We start from the raw sequence: 24,278 nt of genomic DNA on the forward strand, positions 1-24,278 counted from the left end.
TGGGTTACTTTGGATTAAGTAACCCAGAGTCTTCTGGTTTCCTATTCTCTGGCTAGTCCTTCTCTGTCTTTGTAGATACATTTTCTTACCTCTATGTAACGTTAGCATTGTTCAAGACTGGGGCCTAGGTCTGCTTCTGTTCTTTTCTCTCTCCCCCTAAAGTGACAGAATCCATAGCCATGACTTCAATGACCACCTAAATAAAAATGCATGAATTCCAAATCCATACATCCATTTTCCACCTGCCATTCACCCCTCACTGTAAACATGGTTCCTGTCTCTTTTAGGTCATCAGTTTCATTAGTTCACTAATGAAATCACGACGGCCAAATCCAATGAACACTTCCATTTCTTGTCTTCCTTAACCTCTCTGTGGCATGGGACACTGTCAGCCAATCTTGAAATTTTCCCTTCCCTTAATCCTCTCTCCCAGTTGAGTCATTCACTTTCAATCATTATTGGGGGCTCTTCTACATGCCTCTTGGGCTACTTGTTTCTAAAAGCTGAGGAAACATAAAGTGATGATTTAGAAAGTAAAGGCAAACTGATGCCATGTTAGGAAGGGCTGGCAGAATGAATGAAAATCAGGCAAAAGCTCAAGGATGCTGTCTAAACATTTTGTTCTTACAGGACCAGAATAGTTGATGTGGTTTGGATATTTGTCCCCACCCAAATCTCATGGAAATATAATCCCCAGTGTTGCAGGTGGGGCCTGGTGGGGTGTTTGGGTTATGGGGCAGATCCCTCATGGCTTGGTGCTGTCCTCTCCATAGTGAGTGCTTACAGAGCTGGTTGTTGTAAAGTGTGGCATCTCCTCCCCGCACTCACTATCTTGCTCACTCTGTGACGTGAGATGCCTGCTCCTGCTTCACCTTCTGGCATTAGTAAAAGCTCCCTGAGGCCTCCTAGAAGCTGAGAGATGTCAGATGCCATGCTTGTACAGCCTGCAGAACTGTGAACCAATTAAACCTCTTTTCTTATAAACTAACAAGTCTTGGACATTTCTTTATAGCAATGCAAGAATGGCCTAATATAGTAGTGAACCATGAATTGATTTTTCCCTGGTGGAAAAAACCAAGGTAAGCTAGTGAAGGCAGAAACTAATATCGTTCATCTCCTTTCAATACTTCCAAGAGGTGAACTCAGTACTCTGTCTCAAAAATAAATGTTTGCATCAACGAAAGTTTGTTCTATCCTTCCCTGCACTTGTACTATGAGGACATGCTTCTTGCTTCTACACTACACAAAGTCAACAGTTACCATCAACAATGCAACAGAAGGAGATCGGAACAAGACTTCAAAGAGACTCTACGCCACCCAAATTAAGAAAATTCAATTCAGGATGAACAACAGCTTTTGATTTTAGAAACAGCTTTTACTTTTCTCTCATGTCATATGTGATGAAGTCCTCATTTGACATTTCCCTCCTGCAAACTGCAATGCATGTCCTCACCATCAGCTTTTTCTGACAATAATTTGTAGAAATTGCAAAAACAATGAAATTGTACTCCCAATTCGGAACCTCTGACCAGATTCCCGCTTTGACATAAAATTTACTCCTCTGCAGTGTACCCCACCAGCACAGTGACCCCCTTTCTCTCTATTCTTTTGCCCTGAAGGCACTTTTGGATGGCTTACCATGTGTCCTTTGGCTGCCTAGACAGTCAGGACACCTATGGCATCAGGACTTATCACACACCTCTCCTCCTCCTTTTTTTTTTCATTTGTTTGTTTGAGATGGAGTCTTACTTTGTTGCTCAGGCTGGAGTGCAATGGCGCAATCTTGGCTCACTGCAACCTCCACCTCCTGGGTTCAAGCAATTCTGCCGCAGCCTCCCCAGTAGCTGGGACTACAGGCACCTGCCCCGACACCTGACAGATTTTTGTATTTTTAGTAGAGACTGGGTTTCACCATGTTGGCCAGGCTGGTCTCAAAGTCCTGACCTCAAGAGATCTGCCCGCCTCCGCCTCCCAAAGTGCTGGGATTACAGGTGTGAGCCATCACGCCTGGCCTCCTCCTTCTTTTCTATGGCTAATACTACTTTCCTGCTTTTCTTCTACTGGTGAGTATCTATAGTTGGTGCTGTCATCAGGAAAATAGTGTTGATAGTGGCTTTGAGCTCCTGGATGGTAAGACTGCATCCCTGGACGATCCTGAAGTACAATGAAATATGTTACTGTTACAACAATGCTACTAAGCTTTTACATGGGATTTTCTGAATCATAAATTATATATTAATATATCCTAAAGCCCAGTTATTTAAGACCATAAATATGAGGGCATGGTAAATGACAACTTCTCTACTTCCTCTTTCCATCTCCAAGGAAAAGCAACCATTTTGTAATTATTATTTTATAAGCCTAGGTAGATTTCCTTTACAGGGTCTCACTGTGTCACCCAGGTTGAAGTGCAAGTAGCACAATTGCGGCTCACTGCAGCCTCGACATTCCAGATACAGGTGATCCTCCCACCTCAGTTCCCTAATAGCTGGGATTACAGGCACACTCTCCCACACTGGGCTAAGTTTTTAAATTTTTAGTAGAGATGGGGTCTCCCTATGTTGCCCAGGCTGGTCTCAAATTCCTAAAGTTAAGTGATCCTCTTGCCTTGGCCTCCTAAATGCTAGGATTACCTGTATGAGCCATCACACCTGGCCCATTTCATTCCTTTTTTTGAGAGGGAGTCTCGCTCTGCTGCCCAGGCTGGATTGCAGTGGCACGATCTTGGCTCACTGCAATCTCTGCCTCCCAGGTTCAAGCAATTCTTATGCCTCAGCCTCCCGAGTAGCTGGGATAACAGGTGCCCACCACCACACCTGGATTTTTGTATTTTTAGTAGAGATGGGGTTTTGCCATGTTGGCCAGACTGGTCTCAAACTCCTGACCCCATGTGATCCACCCACCATGGCTTTCCTAAGTGCTGGGATTACATGCGTGAGCCACCATGCCTGGCCTTTTGTGAGATTTCTAAGGACGACTAATCCTACGTATATAGCTGTCAGCATATACTTTCCAAGAATTCACCAAGTGTAATCTTGGCTACCTTGAATAATAATACAATTAGTATAATAAATTTTTGTCGTATAAAGGACAGCCCAGAGGCAGTAAAGAAAAATCTAGGCAGCCTGCCCCCACCCTGCCATCAAAAACATGTAACATACAGGACTCTTTATACCAACAAAAAGTTATAAAACCTCCTTAATTAACCTTTCTCCTATGGAATTAAAGATAACATCTGTGAATACCATAGAAAGTTACATCTTAATTTTATAATCAAAGCTTAATTACTGTCTCCGGACTACCTTATGCATGCATGCTGTGGAAGGTGGTCCAGTTTCAGTTCCTCCAGATTTTGAAGGCATTAAAGCTTCATGAATGCCCAAGTCATCCTTTTTCACTGCCCTGGAACTAGTTACCCCCACTGCCCTCACCCTTTCAATTTTTCCTGCCTCTTTCCCTTAGCATCACTTCTCTCCACCAGAGCAGCTAACTCCCCATGGCTATAAGCATCGTGAGAAAGCAACCACGTTGTGTTCACTACCATAGTGTCAATGTCAACACATACTGAGGTGCTCAATTATTGTTTAGATAGCCAGGGTTTGAGTTGTCTCCATCCTACCTTTATTTCCAAAGAAATCAAACATGTATCTGAAGAAAAGGAGGCAGAAAATGAACAAACACTTGCTCTCCTATTGTTTCTAACAGTTTATATTTATTTGTTTTTTTTTTGTTTGTTTTTTGTTTTTTTTTTTTGAGACGGAGTCTCGCTCTGTCACCCAGGCTGGAGTGCAGTGGCCAGATCTCAGCTCACTGCAAGCTCCGCCTCCCGGGTTCACGCCATTCTCCTGCCTCAGCCTCCCGAGTAGCTGGGACTACAGGCGCCGCCACCTCGTCCGGCTAGTTTTTTGTATTTTTAGTAGAGACGGGGTTTCACCGTGTTAGCCAGGATGGTCTCGATCTCCTGACCTCGTGATCCGCCCGTCTCGGCCTCCCAAAGTGCTGGGATTTCAGGCTTGAGCCACCGCGCCCGGCCATATTTATTTGTAAATTATAATTTAAAAAAATTTTTTGAGGCAGGGTCTCACTCTGTAACCAAGGCCGGAGTGCACTGGTGTGATCATGGCTCACTGCAGCCTTGACTTCCCAGACTGAAGTGATCCTCCAGTTTCAGCCTCCTGAGTAGCTGGGGCTACAGGTGCACACCACCATGCCCAGCTAATTTTTAAAAATTATTTTAGAGATGGGGTCTTGCTCTGTTGCCCTGGCTGGAGTGCAGAGGCACGATCTTGACTCACTGCAACCTCTACCTCCCAGGCTCAAGCAATTCTTGTGCCTCAGCCTCCCAAGTAGCTGGGATTACAGGTGCCCGCCACCACGTCCAGATAATTTTATACTTTTAGTAGAGATGGGGTTTCACCATGTTGGCCAGGGTGGTCTCAAACTCCTGACCTCAAGTGATCCGCCCACCTAGGCCTCCCAAAATGCTGTGATTACAGGCGTGAGCCACTGCGTCCAGCCTATTTTGTTTAAATTAATAGACTTTTATTTGTAGAGAAGTTTTGGGTGAGATGACTGCTCCTGCCACCTTCTGCCATGAGTTCAAGCTCCCTTTGGCCTCGCCAGAAGGTAAGTGATGTCAGATGTCAAAAATTTAATTTCTCAAAACTCATAGCTATTTAGTAAAGTTAATAAACACACTTAGCTTCACACTTGAATGCTGTTACTATTTATTGACATCAAAACAAAAGCTGAGACTAAAAGTTGCTATTTAACAGGAATAGACATTGGTGCAGTTTCCTTCCTGGAGAGGGTATGCACTCAGATCATGAGACCTAAGATCAAACACACACTGGATTGTCAAGAATCAAACAAGGACTACATTTCACCTCTTAATAGAAAAAATGCTGAAGACAAAACATGATGTTTAAAAATATTCTTTATGCTAAGCTCATATAAGCAAACAAAAAACTAAAACTGATCCTAAAACTTTAGGACACTGGATACAGAAGTAACATAACTATTTAAATTTTTGCATCAATGAAAGTGTGATCTATCCTTCACTGTACTTGTACTACAAGGACATGCTTGTTGCTTCTACACTACCCAAAGTCAACACTTATCATCAACAATGCAATAGAACTAGATCGGAACAAGGCTTCAAAGCGACTCTGCTCTACCCAAATTCAGAAAATTCAATTCAGGATGAACAACAGCTTTTGATTTTAGAACCAGCTCTTACTTTTCTCTCGTGTCATATGTGATGAAGTCTTCCTTGACAATTCCCCCTGCAAATTGCAATGCATGTCCTCGCTGTCACCTTTTTCTGACACTTTAAAATTAATTGTAGAAATTGCAAAAGCAATGAAATTGTACTTCCAATTCTGAACCTCAGATCAGATTCCTGCTTTGACACAAGACTTACTCCTCTGCAGTGTACCCCACCAGCACAGCGACTCCCTTTCTCTCTATTCCTTTGCCCTGAAGGCACTTCTGGATTGCTTAACGTGTGCTCTTTGGCTGCCTAGACAGTCAGGACACCTAAGGCCATCTGGACTTATCACTCCTCTCCTCCTTCTTTTCTATGGCTAATACCACTTTCCTGCTTCCTTTCTGCTGCTGAATCTCCAGACTTGGTGCTGTCATCAGGGGGACAGAGTCGATTTCGGCTTCGAGCTCCTGGTTGGTAAAGCTGCATCGCTGGACGATCCTGAAGTACAATAAAATATGTTACTGTTACAACAATGCTATTAAGCTTTTATATGGGATTTTAAAGAGTCATAGTTATGTATGAATATATACTCAAGTGAAGTCATTTAAGACCAAAAATGTGAGGGCATGGTAAATGACAACTTGCCTACTTCCTCTCTCCATCTCCAAAGAAAAGCAACCATTTTGTAATTACTATTTTATATGCTTGGGTAAATTATTTTTTGGAGATAGGGCCTTACCCTGTCACCCAGGCTGAAGAGCAAGTGGGACGATCATGGCTTACTGCAGCCTCAACATTCCACACTCAAATGATCCTCCCACCTCAGGTCCCTAGTAGTTGGGATTATAGGCACGTGCTACCACGCTGGGCTGTGTTCTTACATTGTTAGTACAAACGGGTTCTCCCTATGTTGCCCTGGCTGGTTTCCAACTCTTGGGCTCAAGTGATCCTCCTGACTTGGCCTCCCAAACTGTTGGGATTACAGGCATAAGCCATCATGCCAGGCCCTAAGTGCCAGTTTTAGAGGAAGCACAGAAGATAGAGGAACATGTTAACACCACAGGGATGTAATCTGCCAATTCAGAACAGGAAAAGCCCTACAAGACAAATTGGTTTCTGCAACAAATGGTAGGAAAACAAGAGAAGGGGAAATTGTTTAGATTAAAAGAAAACTTGGCTGGGTGCAGGGCTCACACCTGTATTCCCAATACTTTGGGAGGATCGGTTGAGCTCAAAAGTTTGACACCAGCCTGAGCAACATAGGGAGACTTCATCTCTACAAAAAAACTTAAAAATTAGCTGGGCATGGTGATACATGCCTGTAGTCTCAGGTATTCTGGAGGCTGAGGTGGGGGGGATCGCTTAAGCCCAGGAGGTTGAGGCTACAGTGAGCTGAGATTATGCCACCGCACTCCAGCCTGGGTGACACAGCAAGACTGTCTCAAAAAATACATTAAAAACAAAAGAGAACTGAAGGAGACATTTCAAGCAAGTATAATTAGTGGAATTTGTTTAGGTCCTATTAAAAAAAGACATTAGGCTGGGCACGGTGGTTCACGCCTGTAATCCCAGCACTTTGGGAGGCTAAGACAGGAGAATCACCTGAGGTCAGGAGTTCGAGACCAGCCTGGCCAACATGGTGAAACCCCGTCTCTACTAAAAATACAAAAATTAGCCAGGCATGGTGGCTCGCACCTGTAGTCCCAGCTATTCGGGAGGCTGAGGCAGGAGAATCACCTGAACCCCGGAGGTGGAGGTTGTGGTGAGCCAAGATTGTGCCACTGCACTCCAGCCTGCATGAGCTGAGATTACAGGTGTACACCACCACATCCAGCTGATGTTTGTATTTTTTTTTTTTTTTGTATTTTTTTTAGTAGAGACGGGGTTTCACTGTGTTAGCCAGGATGGTCTCGATCTCCTGACCTAGTGATCCGCCCGTCTCGGCCTCCCAAAGTGCTGGGATTACAGGCTTGAGCCACCGCGCCCGGCCATGTTTGTATTTTTAGTAGAGACGGGGTTTCACCATGTTGGCCAGTCTGGTCTAGAACTCCTAGGCTCTAGCAATCCACCCACCTCAGCTTCCCAAAGTGCTGGGATTACAAGTGTAAGCCACTGCGCCTGGCCCATCATACTATTCTCTATTCTACTTTTGTGTATGTTTACAATTTCGATAGTAAGTTAATAAAAGCCCAGCCAAGACTGAAAAAAAGTTGGCCAGGCATGGTGGCTCATGCTGTAATCCCAGCACTTTGGGAGGCCGAGGCAGGCAGATCACGAGGTCAGGAGATCAAGACCATCCTGGCTAACACGGTGAAACCCCGACTCTACTATAAACACACAAAAAAATTAGCCAGGCATGGTGGTAGGTGCCTGTAGTCCCAGCTACTCGGGAGGCTGAAGCAGGAGAATGGCGTGAACCCAGGAGGCGGAGCTTGCAGTGAGCGAGATTGCGCCACTGCAGTCCAGCTTGGGCAACACAGCAAGACTCCGTCTCAAAAAAAAAAAAAGAAAAACAAAAACTTGCAGATTATTAAAGTTCCCCTTTAAAAAATTCTATAACAACAGTGAACTAGCCCTTTCTTTACACTTGCAGGAAAGGGGAAAAAAAAAACCCTCATAAACAAGTTTAATGACAATCAGCACCTTGTTTCTTATTCGATCTCTCTTGACCACTTCTTCTTTCTTTTCAGTTTTTTCTGAGCTGCCTATTGATTCTGTACTTTCAGCCTTCTTTCCTTTATCCCGAAGTGTGTCTTTCTCTTTTTTCATTTCTTCTTCTTTTCTCTTAAAAGTCTTCTCTTTCTCATAGCGCTCCTTCTGCCTACGGCGCTCTTCTTCTTGCCGCTTCAGCCTCTCTCTTTCTCGAAGAATGCGCTCCTGATCTCGTTCATATTCCCGTTCCCTCTCCCTGTAGTCTCTGCCACTCTCATCTTCAGGTCTGCATGAAAAACAACTCTGAGACAGAACCCTGAAAGATCTTGTAATCACAAATGCAGAACACTGTGATTCTGATTTGGCCCCTGCAATGAGGTTGCACTTTTAGAGCAGAGTGAAAAATACTAGTGTTTTAAAAAGGAACAAAACCCCAAAACCATTCACTCAGATCAAGATACAAGGATACATCTGAAACCGTTCCTCCTCATCCCCCTGCCCTGCATAAAACAGCTTATCTTAATTCAGGTACATGCCTAGGACATAGCAGCAAAACTAGCATGTATAAATCAAACATAACAAAGAGTCCTTGACTACTGACCTCTTTGGTTTTTCATCTTTAAGTTCACTATCAGAACGCTTGGGCAATGTACAACTTTGCCCACTGGCTCTTTCATCACTGAGATTCTCTTTGTCCAATTTCTTGGCTTTTTCTCTTTTGTCCAATTCTTTTTCATCTCCTTTTTCTGGCTTCTTGAGCAGCTTTAAAAAGAAAATGTTTATTTTTATTTTGAAGGCTGGGACACTATCTTCTGATTCTATTAAAAACCCAGTATACCAAATATTTAAAATTTAGACTAGACAAGGCCCCCTATCTCTGCAGGTGCGCTTAACCTTTCAGGTGAACAACTAGTGCACGAGAGCAGTAATTTACTAAAAGGATGCTATTAAAGTGTTATCCACTTGAACTAAGTGGTTTAATCACTTTGTGGCAATAGGATCAAGACTCCTTTGGCTTTTATTCTGAGGCAGGGTCTCGCTCTGTTGCCCATGCTGGAGTGCAGTGGCATGAACATGGCTCACTGCAACCTTGACCTCCTGGGCTCAAGTGATCCTCCTGCCTCAGCCTCTTGAGTAGCTGGGCCAACAGGTGCACGCCACTACATCTGGCTAATTTTTAAATTTTTTTGTAGAGACAGGGTCTCACCATGTTGCCCAGGTTGGTCTCAAACTCCTGGGCTCACACCATCCTTCTGTCTCCACCTCCCACAGTGCTGGGATTACAGGTGTGAGCCACTGTGCCCGGCCTCCTTTGGCTTTAAGTGGGTCAACCTTTAAGTGAACCAATGCATACTTCGAAGTATGCTTCTGTAGCAAACCAGCATTTTGACATAACTTGATGGGAAATAGCCCACAAATTTTAAGTGCTAGGCAGATCATTTCTGTTGGGACTGTTTTTATGTAGTGCTTGGAATGACAAATATCTTGGTCACCAAAGGAGAGATCCATTGCAGGAATAATTTTGCCTTGAGCCTGAGAATAACATACTTATGATGGTACAATTATCTTGCCATTAGAGATGAACAACAAGAATTATTTGGCATTTGATTTAAAAATCTAAATGCCTTATACAACCAAATAGTGAAGTTCCATCTCTACTGAGTAGGAACTCTGTATTCAATGCCATAGATACTGACACATGTTCAAAAATGCCATTGTTTCTCACATCCCTGCTATAAATCTCTCGAGAATACCTCCAAGTGTTGGATAATCAGAGAGATTCTTAGGCAAAACAGAAGAATTTCAAGTCTCAGAGTGAAGGCATCATACAAGGTTCATCTCAGGGTGAAGGCATCACATAAATTACTAAGCAAAAGGCAAAGCACCACAAGATATAAGCACAAAGCACTTTGGCACGCAGACAGCCACTGCAAATGGTGAGTCCAAAATGCATACTGAGAAGCACCAGTGTGAAGTGAGGATACCATGTACAGATTTCATTGGAAGTGCTCTTATTTCTCCAATGAACATCCTTATTAGAAACCAAGGTGTTCATTACTCTAATAAGAACATTAATGAATGTCTCTAGCATGGCTGGCTCTACCTTCTGCCTTGCTGATTGTTAGGAATAGCAAGTCAAGTCACTTGTGGCATAGCAGACAGAGAGATTGCTGGAAAGAATTAAGATGAGAAACTCCGTCCTCCCCCAAGCCCCTCATCACCAGTAATGAGCCCCGTAGAGACTTAGGGAACCCTTACTACATAAACTGCTGAGTTTTCAGGAAATAAAATAAGGAGACCCTGCCACCCTCTCTGTGAGATTTTCTTTGACTTTATCTGAAGTACTAGGTACTAGTACTTCTCCAGGAAATATGTTGAAACAAGGGCTACCCAAGCCATGCCCTCAGAAGGGAAGTGGCAAGGTTGGGATCTTTCTGCAGATTTTCTTCTTCCCAAATGCAATGCATGAATCCGAATCTGCTGCTCACAGATTCCCAGCTATATGCAGGAAAATACTATGGGAGTCATATGAGAGGGAAAGGCACATAATGCAGGGTATTTATCCCTAGTCCTCCCACAAGGCAGCCAGTTATGAGAAGCGTATAAGAAGATGAGGCATGGTTGTCCTCCATCTGTATATCAATGAAGCTTCTGGGAACACAGCAGAGCATCAGGAAGTCACCTGGGCTTCCTTTTAAAGTAGAAATTTATAATAAAATAGTTCAGCTTTTAAGAAGACTCAAGTCAATCTGAAGGGGTTTTCAACAAGTAACACTACCACCACCACCACCAAAAGGACTTATTAGCTAAGACCTGTGTGTGTGACATGATACTAGATGCTCTGTATCATGTACTTGGTCCTTACATTTTTCTGATTCACAGCTTGTAACAGAAACCTGTGTACCTGAAGACAGTGGAAAACAAACAAATGAGGTAACTTCATGTATCAATTATGAAGGAAAAGCTGAATAAAACCCATAAATCATGCCAGCCAGCCCTAAGCCCTCATTTACTATGAATTTAGAGGACAGTAGTCTACAAATCAAACATTTTCAATGACAAAAATAGCACAGATCTGCACCGAAGAAATAATATACTACTAAATCCTTTTAAATGATCTTAAATTTAAAAACTAATACTATTAGCATTACAGGAAAGATTTTTATTGGATCACTTCCCCCCAAAAGAGCAAAAACAAAACAAAAAATTCATTTACACCAACACAAGACACATGCATATTTAAAGAAGTAGACACATGCAATTTTTAGCAACATGCAGTCAGTTTCAGTACTCTTATACCTTAATCTTTGGTTCATCCTTTAATTTGTCCCTTTCTGGAATTCTGTCTATCTTCTTTAACTTTTCTATATCTTTCCTTTTTCGTTTCTCTTCTTCTTTCCATTTCCTCCTCTCTTCTTCTCTTTGTCTTTTTCTTTCTATTTCTCTCCTCCTTCTTTCTTCTCTCTTTTCTTCTCTCATTCTCTAGAAAGAAACATCAACACAAGTCTTCAAATAATCATCACCAAAACCCTAATCAATCCCGAAGGCATGGTAGACCCCCGACTGAATAATCTTTCCTTCCTACTTTCTACAAAGTGGTATTCTATCACTGTTACCCCCACTCCACCCAGAAAACGAAAGGCAATGAAGACCAGGACCTGCTAATATTAGTCTTCCACTGCTGCCTTACTATCTCTCCAGAGGCTTTCAGAATATCAAAAGAGTGTCTCTGGCACAACCTAAGAACATTCTAGGTTTGTAGAGTGAACTCCTGGTCCAACAACCAGAGTGAAGGAGAGGGCCAGAAAGTGAGACCAACAAGGCAAATCCTTAAAGAGTAATGGTGGAAAAAGAAGCTATTTATCCTCTAGAAACCCAATGCTCTTAAAATGTCTATAGAATGCAAAGCAATGAAATTAAAGTACTGAGAGAACTATAAAGACAAAAGATTTACCTGCTTGTTTTTCAGGAAGCTCAAAAGTGGGGTTGTCTTTTTAGCTACATAAATGTAAACAGATTATTAATAATACTTATCAACCCCTAGAAAGGATTCCATTTCTGACATTCCCTGCCAACCACCCAAGGTGGGAAAATGTGTACACCCCTTATGCAGAAAGATCACAATTGTAATATCAGAAAGAAGTTTTACAGCATTCGATTTCAACAATATGGGATTAAAATACCTTTTAAAAAGTGAAGAAATTCAAATTAAAACAACAAAATAATTTCTTAAAAGAGTTATTCCCAATTGATGAGAATTAAGTACTTAGGACATTCTCTTGTTTTACTGAGCATAAGTAAACTTGTTCAACTGGAAGAAGTTGGGGGGAAGGGGCTAAAAATATCTAATCCTTTTGACCCCATAATTTCACTTCTGGGAATTTATTCTAAGAAAGTTACCAGAAATGGGCTTATACTATGTATCCATTAATAAAAGTCAAGTTTTGGAAGAATATTTTTCATTTTCAACATTCTGAATAAGCTATTAGCCTTACAGCCATTTTTTAAAACACATATTCCTGGCCGGGCACAGTGGCTCATGCCTGTAATCCCAGCACTTTTGGAGGCCAAGGCTGGCAGATCACTTGAGGTCAGGAGTTCGAGATCAGCCTGGCCAACATGGTGAAAACCCCGGTTCTACTAAAAACACAAAATTGGCCAGGTGTAGTGGCGGGTGCCTGTACTTCCAGCTGCTTGGGAGAATCCAGATACTGCAGCAGAATCGCCTGAACCCGGGAGGCAGAAGTTGCAGTGAGCCGAGATTGTGCCACTGCACTCCAGCCTGGGCGACAGAGCAAGACTCATCACACACACACACACACACAGAGAGAGAGAGAGAGAGAGAGAGACAGAGAGAGAGAGGGAAAGAGAAAAAGAGAGAGAAAGCAAACAACAACAACAACAACAAAACACAAAAAAACCCCACATATTCCTTAGGATAAATTCCTGAGTGGAAATCCTGGGTCAAAGATTATGCTCATGTTTATAGCTACTGATACAGTAGTGACAGCCTATTACTGAGAACCAACATCCAAGCTAGAATTCCTCAAGCAGTTTTCAATTTTGCAGTAACTAATTTCATTTTTCAGTATTTTCAAGTTAAAATTTTTTCAGGAATATGAACTTATTACTAGGAAATACCAATTGACCTTCAAAGGCTTACCACTGTCTAAACGTTCCTTATCAGCCATCAAACTTTTTGTATTGATATTACATTTGTGTGACACTAAATAGGTCGAAGAATTTTTCCCACCTTATTAATGAATTCTCATAATGCTGTGAGGCAGGTATTACCATCCGCATTTTACAGTAACAGTCTCAGAGAAGCTAGTAACTTCCCCAAAGTCACACAGCTAGCAACTGATGGAGGTAGGAGACAGACTTAGGTACTGTGATGAAAAGGCTGTTGCCCTAATTCCTTTTGCCCACTTACCTATTAATTCTCTATTTTTTGCTTCTATTTCCTCTAGCAGTGTCTCCGGAGTAGATGTCATTTTCTCATTATCTGTGGCATAACTTTCCAAAAACTTTCTATATTCTGGATCTAAATAATCATTTAAGGAAACAGAAAACATCATAGACTTTAAGCAAAAAAGAAGACATTATCTAGGATACTGATTTATCAAATACGATAATTTTTTACTTCATGGAAGATGAAAAAAAAACCAAACCATACCCACAAGGTAGACTATTTAGAGCTTAATTGGTCATTTGCTCTCAGAACTCCTATAACTGATACTCACTATAGGAATCTGGTATAACACGGAGGTCAGGAAAAATGAGACACCATGCATTATAACAGAACCACTAGGGGTATTATATAGTTTGCTTTTAAAAGTCACTGTCCTACTAAGTTAGATGTTCCAAAAAGATAAATTAGAGAGAAGTCCTAGGTGTGGCACTTGAGGTGATGGTAATTCCTGGAGTTCTCTCCTAGACCTCTGACATCAGAAAGGGTGACACATCTAAGTCACTATATTGCTTGTTTCTATATGTCACTTGATCAAGTCTTCCAGATCTAAATCTGTAATAAAACCAATATCACAGCTATGTGTTATTGAGTCTTTACTGTGTTTTTTTTTTTATAAAATACCTGTAATACTAACAAATGATGGAAATTAAACTAGATGATTCTAAAACATCAATCTGATATAAAATATGGGCCTAAGTCCTTATCCAACATAAAGAGTTGTATAACAGCTATCTAACATAACATTACAGAGGTCTCAAAACCTGGAGCCAGTATACCTTAAATGGCAATTATTTTGGTTTTTCAGTTATTGTATTTCTTTCTTTTTTTTTTTTTTTTGAGACAGAGTTTTGCTCGTTGCCCAGACTGGAGTGCAATGGCGTGGTCTCGGCTCAATGCAACCTCCGCCTCCTGGGTTCAAGCAATTCTTCTTCCTCAGCAGCCTCCCAAGTAGGTGGGATTACAGGTGCCTGCCACCATGCCTAGATAATTTTTGTGTTTTTAGTAGAGATGGGGTGTGTCACCATGTTGGCCAGGCTGGTCTCGAACTCCTGACCTCAGCTAATCTGCTTTGGCCTCCCAAAGTGCTGGGATTACAGGTGTGAGCCACCGCACCTGGTCTCAGTTCTTCTATTCCTGTTCAACCTAATACTATGTGTGTAGCTAACTGTATATTCAAAGACCAGAAAATAGGAGGGACAACTTCAGCTACTTTATATAAAGTTACCTGGGTATGGAAATTTTCCTACGACAGTTCAAACCTTCTTCTTTATAAATGGAAACCAAAAGTCAAATAAATAATCATAAAAATGGTGAGGCCTCAAGAAGCACCTGCTAAACTTTGAAACCTGATTTTTTGTCCACTATTTTCTTTTTCTTTTTTTTTTATTTGAGACGGAGTTTCGCTCTTGTTGCCCAGGTTGGAGTGCAAAGGCACGATCTCAGCTCACTGCAGCCTCTGCCTCCCGGGTTCAAGCAATTCTCCTGCCTCAGCCTCCCAAATAGCTGGGATTACAGGCATGTGCCACCATACCCGGCTAATTTTATATTTTTAGTAGAGACAGAGTTTCTCCATGTTGGTCAGGCTGATCTTGAACTCCTGATCTCAGGTAATCCGTCTGCCTTGGCCTCCCAAAGTACTGGGATTACACGCGTGAGCCACCACGTCCGGCCTTTCCACTATTTTCTAATCAATAAACCTATGATGATTTGTTAGTCAATAGTCAACATTATATTGTTCAATGGTTGAAGAATGAAACGCCCTAGCCAAAGAGAGCAGAAATTCTGTGCAAGAAACCCTCTCTATTCTAACAATTAAGCAAAGCTTCCATCGGCAGATAACATTTCTCACTTACTTTATTTTGTATATTTTCTAATTTAAAATTTTGGGGTCGAATTAACTCTCGCAAAGATATTATTTTTCAAAACCCCACAGCAATAACATTATATAATTAGAGCTATACTATACCATCATCGATAGTCCCGACTTTGGTATCTCTTTTCTTAGTCTTCTTTTTTGCAGCTTTTTGAAAAGGTGCAAATTCTACTATAGCAGGATATTCCTGACCTGTTTAGAAAAAAAATACCACACTTGCTATAACAAAGAAAATGTCAAAAGTGGATATAAGGGAATCAACCCATTGCTTTCTAGGACTTTTTTGATGGCAGTCTTCTGAAGAGGGTCTCCCAAAGGCATAAAGCACACTGGCACAACCATAATCAACACAGTACAAAAGGAGCCACAAATTCACACTGATAACATAATGAAACAATACGGCATGGAAGTAAAATATTCATTTAAATTCAACTTATAAAATGTGATATTTTAATGTGAAAAAGACCCTACAAACTAATTTTCATTTAAAAATGTTAGAAATCTCAAAAATAGGCAAATCTATAGAGACGGAACGTAGATTAGTAGCTGCCTGAAGTTTGGGGTAGAAGTGGTGAGAAGAATGAGGAGTGACAACTAATGGGTGGGGTTTCTCTGAGGGGTGATGAACATGTTCTAAATTTAGATTGTGGTGATAGGCTCACAAGTCTATGGATATACTAAAATTCACTGAACTGTATACTTTAAAGGGTGAATATTTCAGGCATGTGAATTATATCTCAATAAAGCTGTTATTTTTAAAAAGTGTAACTATGTGAGGTGATGTGTTATGTGAGGTGATGAATGTGTTAACTTGATTGTGGTAATCATTTCACAATGTATACATATATAAAATAATCACGTTGGGCCACGCACAGTGGCTCACGCCTATAATCCCAGCATTTTGGGAGGCCGAGGTGACGGGATGATCACTTGAGGTCAGGAGTTTGATACCAGCCTGGCCAACATGGTGAAACACTGTCTCTACTAAAAACACAAAAATTAGCTGGACATGGTGGCACGCACCTGCAATCCCAGCTACTCCGGAGGCTGAGGCATGACAACCGCTTGAACTCGGGAGGCAAAGATTGCAGTGAGCCGAGATCACGCCACTGCACTCCAGCCTGGGCGACAGAGTGAGACTCCATCTCAAAAAAATAAGTAAATAAAAATAAAAATAAATAAAAATACAAAAATTAGCCAGGCGTGGTAGTGCATGCCTGTAATCCCAGCTACTTGGGAGGCTGAAGCAGGAGAATCGTTTGAACCCGGGAGGCAGAGGTTGCAGTAAGCTGAGATTGTGCCACTGTACCCCAGCCTGGTAAAAAAAAAAAAAAAAAAAAAAAAAAAAAAAAAGGCCGGGCACGGTGGCTCAAGCCTGTAATCCCAGCACTTTGGGAGGCCGAGACGGGCGGATCACGAGGTCAGGAGATCGAGACCATCCTGGCTAACACGGTGAAACCCCATCTCTACTAAAAAATACAAAAAACTAGCCGGGCGAGGTGGCTGGCGCCTGTAGTCCCAGCTACTCGGGAGGCTGAGGCAGGAGAATGGCGTAAACCCGGGAGGCGGAGCTTGCAGTGAGCTGAGATCCAGCCACTGCACTCCAGCCTGGACGACAGAGCGAGACTCCATCTCAAAAACAAAACAAAACAAAACAAAACAAAACAATTATCACACAGTAAAATTTAAATATATATTATTTTATTTGTCAATTATAGCTCAATAAAGCTGGGGAAAAATCTATTAACACTTAAAAAAAATACACCAGGTCACCAAAAGCACAGCCAACAAAAGTAAAAATACAGAGGGCAGATCTCATGTTAAGTGTTCTTACCGCAATAAAACAAAAATATAAAGTATATCTCTTATTTAAAAAAAGTAAAAAATAGATAAATTGGACTATGTCAAAATTAGAAACTTCTGTGCATCAAAAGACACAATCAACAGAGTGAAAGGGCAACCCATGGAATGGGAGAAATATTTGTAAACCATATTATCTGATAAGGGGTAATATCTAGAATATATAAAGAACTCCTGTAACTCAACAACAAAAAACCAAATAACCCAATTTAAAAAATGGTCAAAACACTTGAATGACATTTCTTCAAAGACAGTATACAAATGGCTAACAAGCATATGGAAATACGTTCAACATTACTAGTCATTAGGGAAATGCAAATCAAAACCACAATGAGGTATCATCTCACGCCTATTAGGAGGACTACTATCAAAAAAGCAGGAAATAACAAGTGTTGGCAAAGATGTGCAGAAACTGGAACACTCATGTATTGGTGGGAATGTACAATGATGCAGCTGCCATGGAAAACAGTATGGCAGTTCCATAAAACATTAAAAATAGAATTACCGGGCCAGCCTGACCAACATGGTAAAACCCCATCTCTACTAAAAGTACAAAAATTAGCTGGGTGTGGTGGTGGGCACCTGTAATCCCAGCTACTCAGGAGGCTGAGGCAGGACAATCGCTTGAACCCAGGAGGTGGAGGTTGCAATGAGGGAAGATCGCACCATTGTACTTACTCCAGCCTGGGCAACAAGGGTGAAACTCCATCTCAAAAAAACAAAAAACAAAGCAAAAAACAAAAAAGAATTACCGGCAGGGCGCAGAGGCTCACACCTGTAATCCCAGCACTTTGGGAGGCCGAGGCCGGCAGATCACCTGAGGTCAGGAGTTTGAGACCAGCCTGGCCAACATGGTGAAACTCCATCTCTACCACAAATATAAAAAATTAGCAGGGTGTAGTGGCCTGTGCCTGTAATCCCAGATACTCAGGAGGCTGAGGCAGGAGAATTGCTTGAACCTGGGAGGTGGAGGTTGCAGTGAGCCGAAATCGTGCCACTGTATTCCAGCCTGTGTGACACAGATAGACTCCGTCTCAAAATAAACAAATAAATAAATAATAAAATAAAAATAGAATTATCAAATGACCCCAGAAATTCCACTTCTCGGTATATATCCAAAAGAAGTGAGAGCAGGGACTCGAATATTTGCACATCTGTGTTCATAACAATATTGTTCACAATAGCCAAGAGTGGAAGCAACTCGAATACCCCTTGACAGATGAATGGATACACAAAATGTGGTATATATATATATAATGGAATATTAGTCTTAAAAATGAGGCTGGGGGCAGTGGCTCATGCCTGTAATTCCTAGCATTTTGGGAGGCTGAGGCAGGCAGATCACTTGAGGTCAGGAGTTCGAAACAAGCCTGGCCAACACAGTGAAACCCCGTCTTTACCAAAAATACAAAAAAAATTAGCCAGGCGTGGTGGTGGGCACCTGTAATCCCAGCTACTTGGGAGGCTGAGGCTAGAGAATTGCTTGAACCCAGGAGGCGGAGGTTGCAGTGAGCTGAGATCGCACCACTGCACTCCAGCCTGGGAAACAGAGCCAGACTCCATCTCAAAAAAAAAAAAAAAAAAAAAAAGAAAAGAAAATTCTGACACATGCTACAACATGGATACACCTTGAGAATATTATGCTAAATGAAATAAGCCAGACAGACACTGTATGTTTCCACCTATATGTGGTACCTAGAGTAGTCAAACTCATAGAGACACAAAGTATAATGGTGGTTGCCAGGGGCTGGAGGAAAGGAAATAAGTTGTTTAATGGGTAAAGAGTTTCAGTTTTGAAAGACGAAAAAGTTCCCAAGATTGTTGCACAACAGTGTGAATATACTTTAATGCTACTGAACTGTACACTTAAAATGGTTAAGATGGTAAATTTTATGTTATGTGTATTTTACAATTTTTAAAAATGCAGAAGGAAGGCTGGGCGCAGTGGCTCACGCCTGTAATCCCAGCACTTTGGGAGGCCGAGGCGGGCGGATCACGAGGTCAGGAGATCGAGATCATCCTGGCTAACACGGTGAAACCCCATCTCTACTAAAAATACATAAAAAAAAAAAAAAAAAATTAGCCGGGCGTGGTGGCGGGTGCCTGTAGTCCCAGCTACACGGGAGGCTGAGACAGGAAAATGGCGTGAAACCGGGGGGCAGAGCTTGCAGTGAGCCGAGATCGCACCACTGCACTCCAGCCTGGGCTACAGAGCGAGACTCCGTTAAAAAAAAAAATGCAGAAGGAATGAGGTAATGACATGTTATATGTTACAACATGGATGGACCTTGAAAACATTGTGCTAGGTAAAAAAAGCCAGTCAGAAAAGACCACATATTGTATGATTACATTTACATGAAATGGAGGGAAATCATAGATACATAAAGTAGATTAGTGGTTGCCAGGGGCTGGAGGGAGAGAATGGGAGGTAACTACTAATAGATATGGGTTTCTTTTTGGAGGGATGAAAACATTCTGGAATTAGTACTGATGGTTGTACTACTTTGTGAATATATCAGAAACCACTGAATTGTACGCTTTAAGAGGATGAATTTTACTATAGGTGAGTTATATTTTAATATAAAACCCTCAAGTGACTAATGGGAAAAAAAATTCACAAGCACCCTGTCACAGAATGTCAAAAACAAGGTATCCTATCCTTAAATCATTGGCATATAGACATAAGCAAAAATAAATAAATAAATAGAATTGACCAGAAGGCATTGCAAAGCAGTCATGGAGGAAAAATTATGTTGAGAATCCCAGTGAGTACAGAATCAGATTAGCTTCAAAACTGTGATATATCAGGCCAGGCATGGTAGCTCACGCCTGTAATTCCAGCACTTTGGGAGGCTGAGGCGAGTGGATTGCTTGAGGCCAGAAGTTCGAGACCAGCCTGGTCAACATGGTAAAACCCCATCCCTACTAAAATTACAAAAATTAGCTGGGCGTAGTGGCACATACCTGTAATCCCAGCTAAGTCGACAGGCTGAGGAACGAGAATTGCTTGAACCCAGAAGGCGGAGGTTGTAATGAGCCAAGATTGTGCCACTGTACTCCAGCCTGGGTGACAGAGTAAGGCTCTGTCTCAAAAAAAAAAAAAAAAGAAAAAAAAAAAAAGAAAAAAGAAAAGAAAAGAAAAAAAGAAAAGAAAATGAAAAAAACAAAAATACAAACCAAAAACCAAAATATATTTGAGAAGGAATAGATAAACCAGACTGAAACAGAGGGAAATTGTGGAAGACAGGCTGAAGAAACAGAAGTGAGGCCAGAATATGGAGGACCCTGACTACCAGGCTAAGGAGTTTGGACTTTTTTCCCCCAACCGTTAATTTAAATCATTATTTTCAAAAAGATTAATTTCATGGCAATATAATTATACAAGAATGGCAAAATGGAAAATCCTGTAAGTTTAGAGACAGTGGTTGTCTAGACATTAAGTGATGAGAACATAAAGGGTGACTGTAAGTCTAGGTGAACAAAATATTAAAAAAACAATAAAATCCAGCCTGGGCAATATAAGCAGACCTTGTCTCTAAGATTTAAAAACAAAACAAAACAAACAAACAAACAAAAACCACAATGGGGAAAAGATAGTTTCTTTAATAAGTGGTGTTGGGCTGGGTACGGTGGCCTGCACCTGTAATCCCAGCACTTTGGGAGGCTGAGGTGGGGGGATCACTTGAACCCAGGAGTTCAAGACTAGCCTGGGTAACATAGCAAGACCCCATCCCTATAAAAAAATTTAAAGAAAATTAGCCAGGCATGGTGACATGCATCTGTAGTCCCAGCTACTCAGGTGGCTGAGGTGGGAGGGTTGCTTGAGTCCACGAATTCCAGGCTGCAGTGGGCTGTGATTGTGGCACAGCACTCCAACCTGGGTGGAGACCCTGTCTCAAAAGATAAACAATAAATTGACAAGATTCATAACTTACATGTAAGAGATTTTAAAAAAGGAAAAAATTAAACACAACTCAGATTTCCAGGCTAAGTAACTAGAATCTAGTTATATATCTACTGGAATAAAATAGTGGCAGTGGAAAAATAGCTGGCTTGGGGAGATTAATAAAAGTTGGACAAACACTGGCAATCCTTCAATTTTTACTGGCATAGTCCCTGACAAAAATTTAATTTTTACCAACTTTGAAGGAATATTGAAAAAATCAAAACTAAACAAGAAGACACACTATTTACCTATAATTGCAAACCAAAAAGAAAAGTGGCAAATGGCAGCTTAGACATTCTCTGGCTAAATGTTGTAGGTAGCATATAATAGAGTGTTAAAGCAGAAATGTGTCTTGCCTATAGACTGGACCTTTCTAGATATAAAGTAAGAGAAGTATCAAGTTTTTTTTTTTTTTGAGACAGAGTCTGGCTCTCTTGCCAGTCTGGAGTGCAGTGGCGTGATCTCGGCTCACTGCAACCTCTGCCTCCTGGGTTCAAGCGATTCTTCTGCCTCAGCCTCCTGAGTAGCTGGGATTACAGGCGCCGTGTTTGGCTAATTTTTTTTAGTATTTTTAGTAGAGACGGGGTTTCACCATGTTGACCAGGCTGGTCTCGATCTCCTGACCTCGTGATCCACTTGCCTCGGCATCCCAAAGTGCTGGGATTACAGGCGAGATGTATCAAGTTTCTTCTTCTTTTTTTTTTTTTTGGAACGGAGTCTTGCTCTGTCGCCCAGGCTGGAGTGCAGTGGCGCGATCTCGGCTCACTGCAAGCTCCGCCTCCTGGGTTCACGCCATTCTCCTGCTTCAGCCTCCCGAGTAGCTGGGACTGCAGGCACCCGCCACCACGCCCGGCTAATTTTTTGTATTTTTAGTACAGACGGGGTTTCACCGTGTTAGCCAGGATGGTCTCGATCTCCTGACCTTGTGATCCGCCCGCCTTGGCCTCCCAAAGTGCTGGGATTACAGGCCTGAGCCACCGCCTCGGCCAATGTATCAAGTTTCACGTTTTAATTATGTACAACTTTGTGAGAATGTTCAACAGTATCCCAACTGGGAACTGTTGGCTTAATGGATGTGAATTAAATAAATGTTTGTCTTTGAAGCAAAATAAGAAGTAAATATTTAAAACTTATCAAACAAGTTTAAGAGTCACTTATCAGTACTGCAGCTGAAACTCTATAGTCAAAACAGCAGGTTTAAGCCAGGGCAAAAAATTTGTCACACGAGGAGAAAATAGTTGCAATTTCACTCAGTTGATCAAATTTAAAAAATAGTAAGTTAATAACAATAACCAAGGACTGTGAAAAGTCACATGTCTATTTATAAGACTGCAACGAGCTTATCAACTGTGTAAAACTCTTTACTTAAATGTTGCACATTTTATCACCTAGGAAGCAACGCAATGCACACATTGTCTTAAACATACAAATGACAAAGAAATTCCCTTTTTATTTCAGTTACCAGAACTCACCTTTATTGTCAAGGAATACATAACCATCAAAGCGATCCCTGAACAAAATAATGTCCTCTTGGTTTTTAAAGTTGATGTATGCTCTGGCATACATATGAGGATACAAACTGCAGAGAGGAAAGCAATTATGTAAATGTACTTGCAGGTGTCTGGCCCAATTACAAGTATGCATATATTAAAGACAAGCTCAAAAATTAAATGGAAAACAGTAGAATAAAAAGAGTGAAAGAAACCTTTTTCATTTACCCCTTTCCTCTTTTTTTTTTTTTTTTTTTTTTTTTTTTTTTACCTCGTATCATTAGAAAAAAACTCAAAATAATCATGCTCAGGCATAGGTTGAAGATGTTCCTGGAGCTGCTCCTTGGTCAAAGTGGGAGGTAATCTTCGAATTACCACCTTAAGAAATGCATAAGGAAAATAAAATTAGTAAAAATCAATTTTCTCTCATACCTGAAAGAATCACAGTTCCTGAAGAAGGCTGGGCTTTTTAAAATATGAAATCACTTGTGAAAACCCAGGAGAAAATATTCTGCAGCCCAATGCTCAGAATTAGTCAAACATAATAGTAACGCGGTTTTAAAAAAAAAGCTTGGAAATGAGAACCACCTGGAGCAGGGAAAAATCTCAGGTTTTGCTCTTTACAGCAGCCCTGCAGTTTACCAGGTTTGTGCATCATTTTCGATCACCCATTTTTTAACAGATCTAGTGGCAAGAAATTAGTAAGCCAACCCTGGTCTTTGTGGGTGCCACGAACTCTTGATTTAGTAACAAGTTTCTCCCACGTCCAACACATCTTAAAACAAAATCCTTGCCCATTGAACTTAAGAATTCAAAACTCTAACGAATACAAAAAATCCACCCATTGCTCTCAAAATAGGATGCTCTCGATCTACCCTCCTGTACCATTAATCACCCTGAATCTCCCCCAACTCGCCTCCATGAATAATATTCCCATCCCTCATGTCTCCTTCAGTATTTAACATTTCTCCCCAATTACACCTTTAGTTCCTCATTCTTTATACCGTCGCTCTCTCCTCCCATTATCATCTCACAGCTCTGACCTAAACCCTTCCCGTTTGGGGAGTCCCCCCTTTTTCTCGCCCCTACCCAGGATTTGGCTGGGAGGGGCTCTCCCCATTTCGGGAGAAAGGATAAACCAGGATGGTGCGACTTCCATTCAGGCGAAGAGAAGAAGGGGAACCTGAGAGAGAAAGGGGCCAGCCCCATTCCCAGCCATCCTCCCCGCGCTGCGGACCCGTCCCGCCCTCTCCCGGGCCAGCGGCCGACCGGGCACCTTGCTCAGCGCTTCTTTCTTCTCCTTGTTGCGATCCTGCTTATCTTCCCCCTTGGAGCTGTCCCCCGAGGTCCCACCACCACTGCCTGTGGCCCCGGCGGGGGTTAACAGGGTTACTCGCTTCTCCTTAGGCCTGTGCTCCTTCTCTTCCTTCATGGCTACGTCCCCCGCTGAAGCGGCTCGGCCGGAACGGGGCTCCCCCGGGCACCAACTGCTCCAGGGAAGCACCCGTCAAAGCTCCGCCCCCAACAAATGCCCCTTATGATCAGTCGGGCCCCATATTCCACTGAGGCCTGCCAAGCTCTCGCGAGACTTGGGCCTTACCCAGTGCAAAGGTTTTAACACCTGGTTTTTACTTCCCGCCCGCCAAGTTCCTGCACCACCCAATCCCCTCGCGGCGCAGACTCCCTCTGGGCCCGCCCCTTCGCGCGTCATTAGCAACTCCGCCATCTTGAAGTGACTCTGTCGGGGACTACAAGTCCCGGCATGCAAAGCAGCT

The 24,278-nt window shown here is 42.0% G+C and overlaps 1 protein-coding gene across 4 annotated transcripts; it reads right to left on the minus strand.

Moving 5' to 3' along the window:
* Positions 1-1,962: 1,962 nt before the first annotated feature.
* UPF3B (UPF3B regulator of nonsense mediated mRNA decay) lies at positions 1,963-24,101 on the minus strand. Of its 4 annotated transcripts, XM_030934537.1 has the most exons (12): positions 23,780-24,101; positions 22,775-22,881; positions 22,486-22,592; positions 15,301-15,399; positions 13,296-13,406; positions 11,817-11,860; positions 11,162-11,344; positions 10,728-10,766; positions 8,463-8,623; positions 7,853-8,147; positions 5,600-5,707; positions 1,963-2,154 (listed from the first exon to the last, which is right to left on the minus strand). In XM_030934537.1, the coding sequence occupies exons 1-12, from the start codon at positions 23,933-23,935 to the stop codon at positions 2,002-2,004; spliced, it is 1,563 nt and encodes a 520-aa protein (XP_030790397.1). In that variant the 5' UTR covers positions 23,936-24,101; the 3' UTR covers positions 1,963-2,001. The 4 variants fall into 4 exon arrangements, with proteins under 4 accessions (XP_030790397.1, XP_030790398.1, XP_010373348.1 ...); XM_030934538.1 differs by lacking the exon at positions 10,728-10,766 and having other exon boundaries at positions 23,780-24,099; XM_010375046.2 differs by lacking the exon at positions 1,963-2,154 and having other exon boundaries at positions 4,704-5,707; positions 23,780-24,099.
* Positions 24,102-24,278: the final 177 nt, after the last annotated feature.

The sequence above is a fragment of the Rhinopithecus roxellana genome, chromosome 7 (assembly GCF_007565055.1).
Source record: "Rhinopithecus roxellana isolate Shanxi Qingling chromosome 7, ASM756505v1, whole genome shotgun sequence".
NCBI lineage: Eukaryota > Metazoa > Chordata > Mammalia > Primates > Cercopithecidae > Rhinopithecus > Rhinopithecus roxellana.

Coding starts and splice junctions, on each gene's coding strand:
- UPF3B (XM_030934537.1), bottom strand. CDS start 23,935: ATGAAGGAAGAGAAGGAGCACAGGCCTAAGGAGAAGCGAGTAACCCTG. Junction 22,593..22,774: donor TTTTTTTCTAATGATACGAG/GTAAAAAAAAAA, acceptor TCCTCTCTGCAG/TTTGTATCCTCATATGTATG. Junction 11,861..13,295: donor AAAAAATAGAGAATTAATAG/GTAAGTGGGCAA, acceptor ACATTTATGTAG/CTAAAAAGACAACCCCACTT.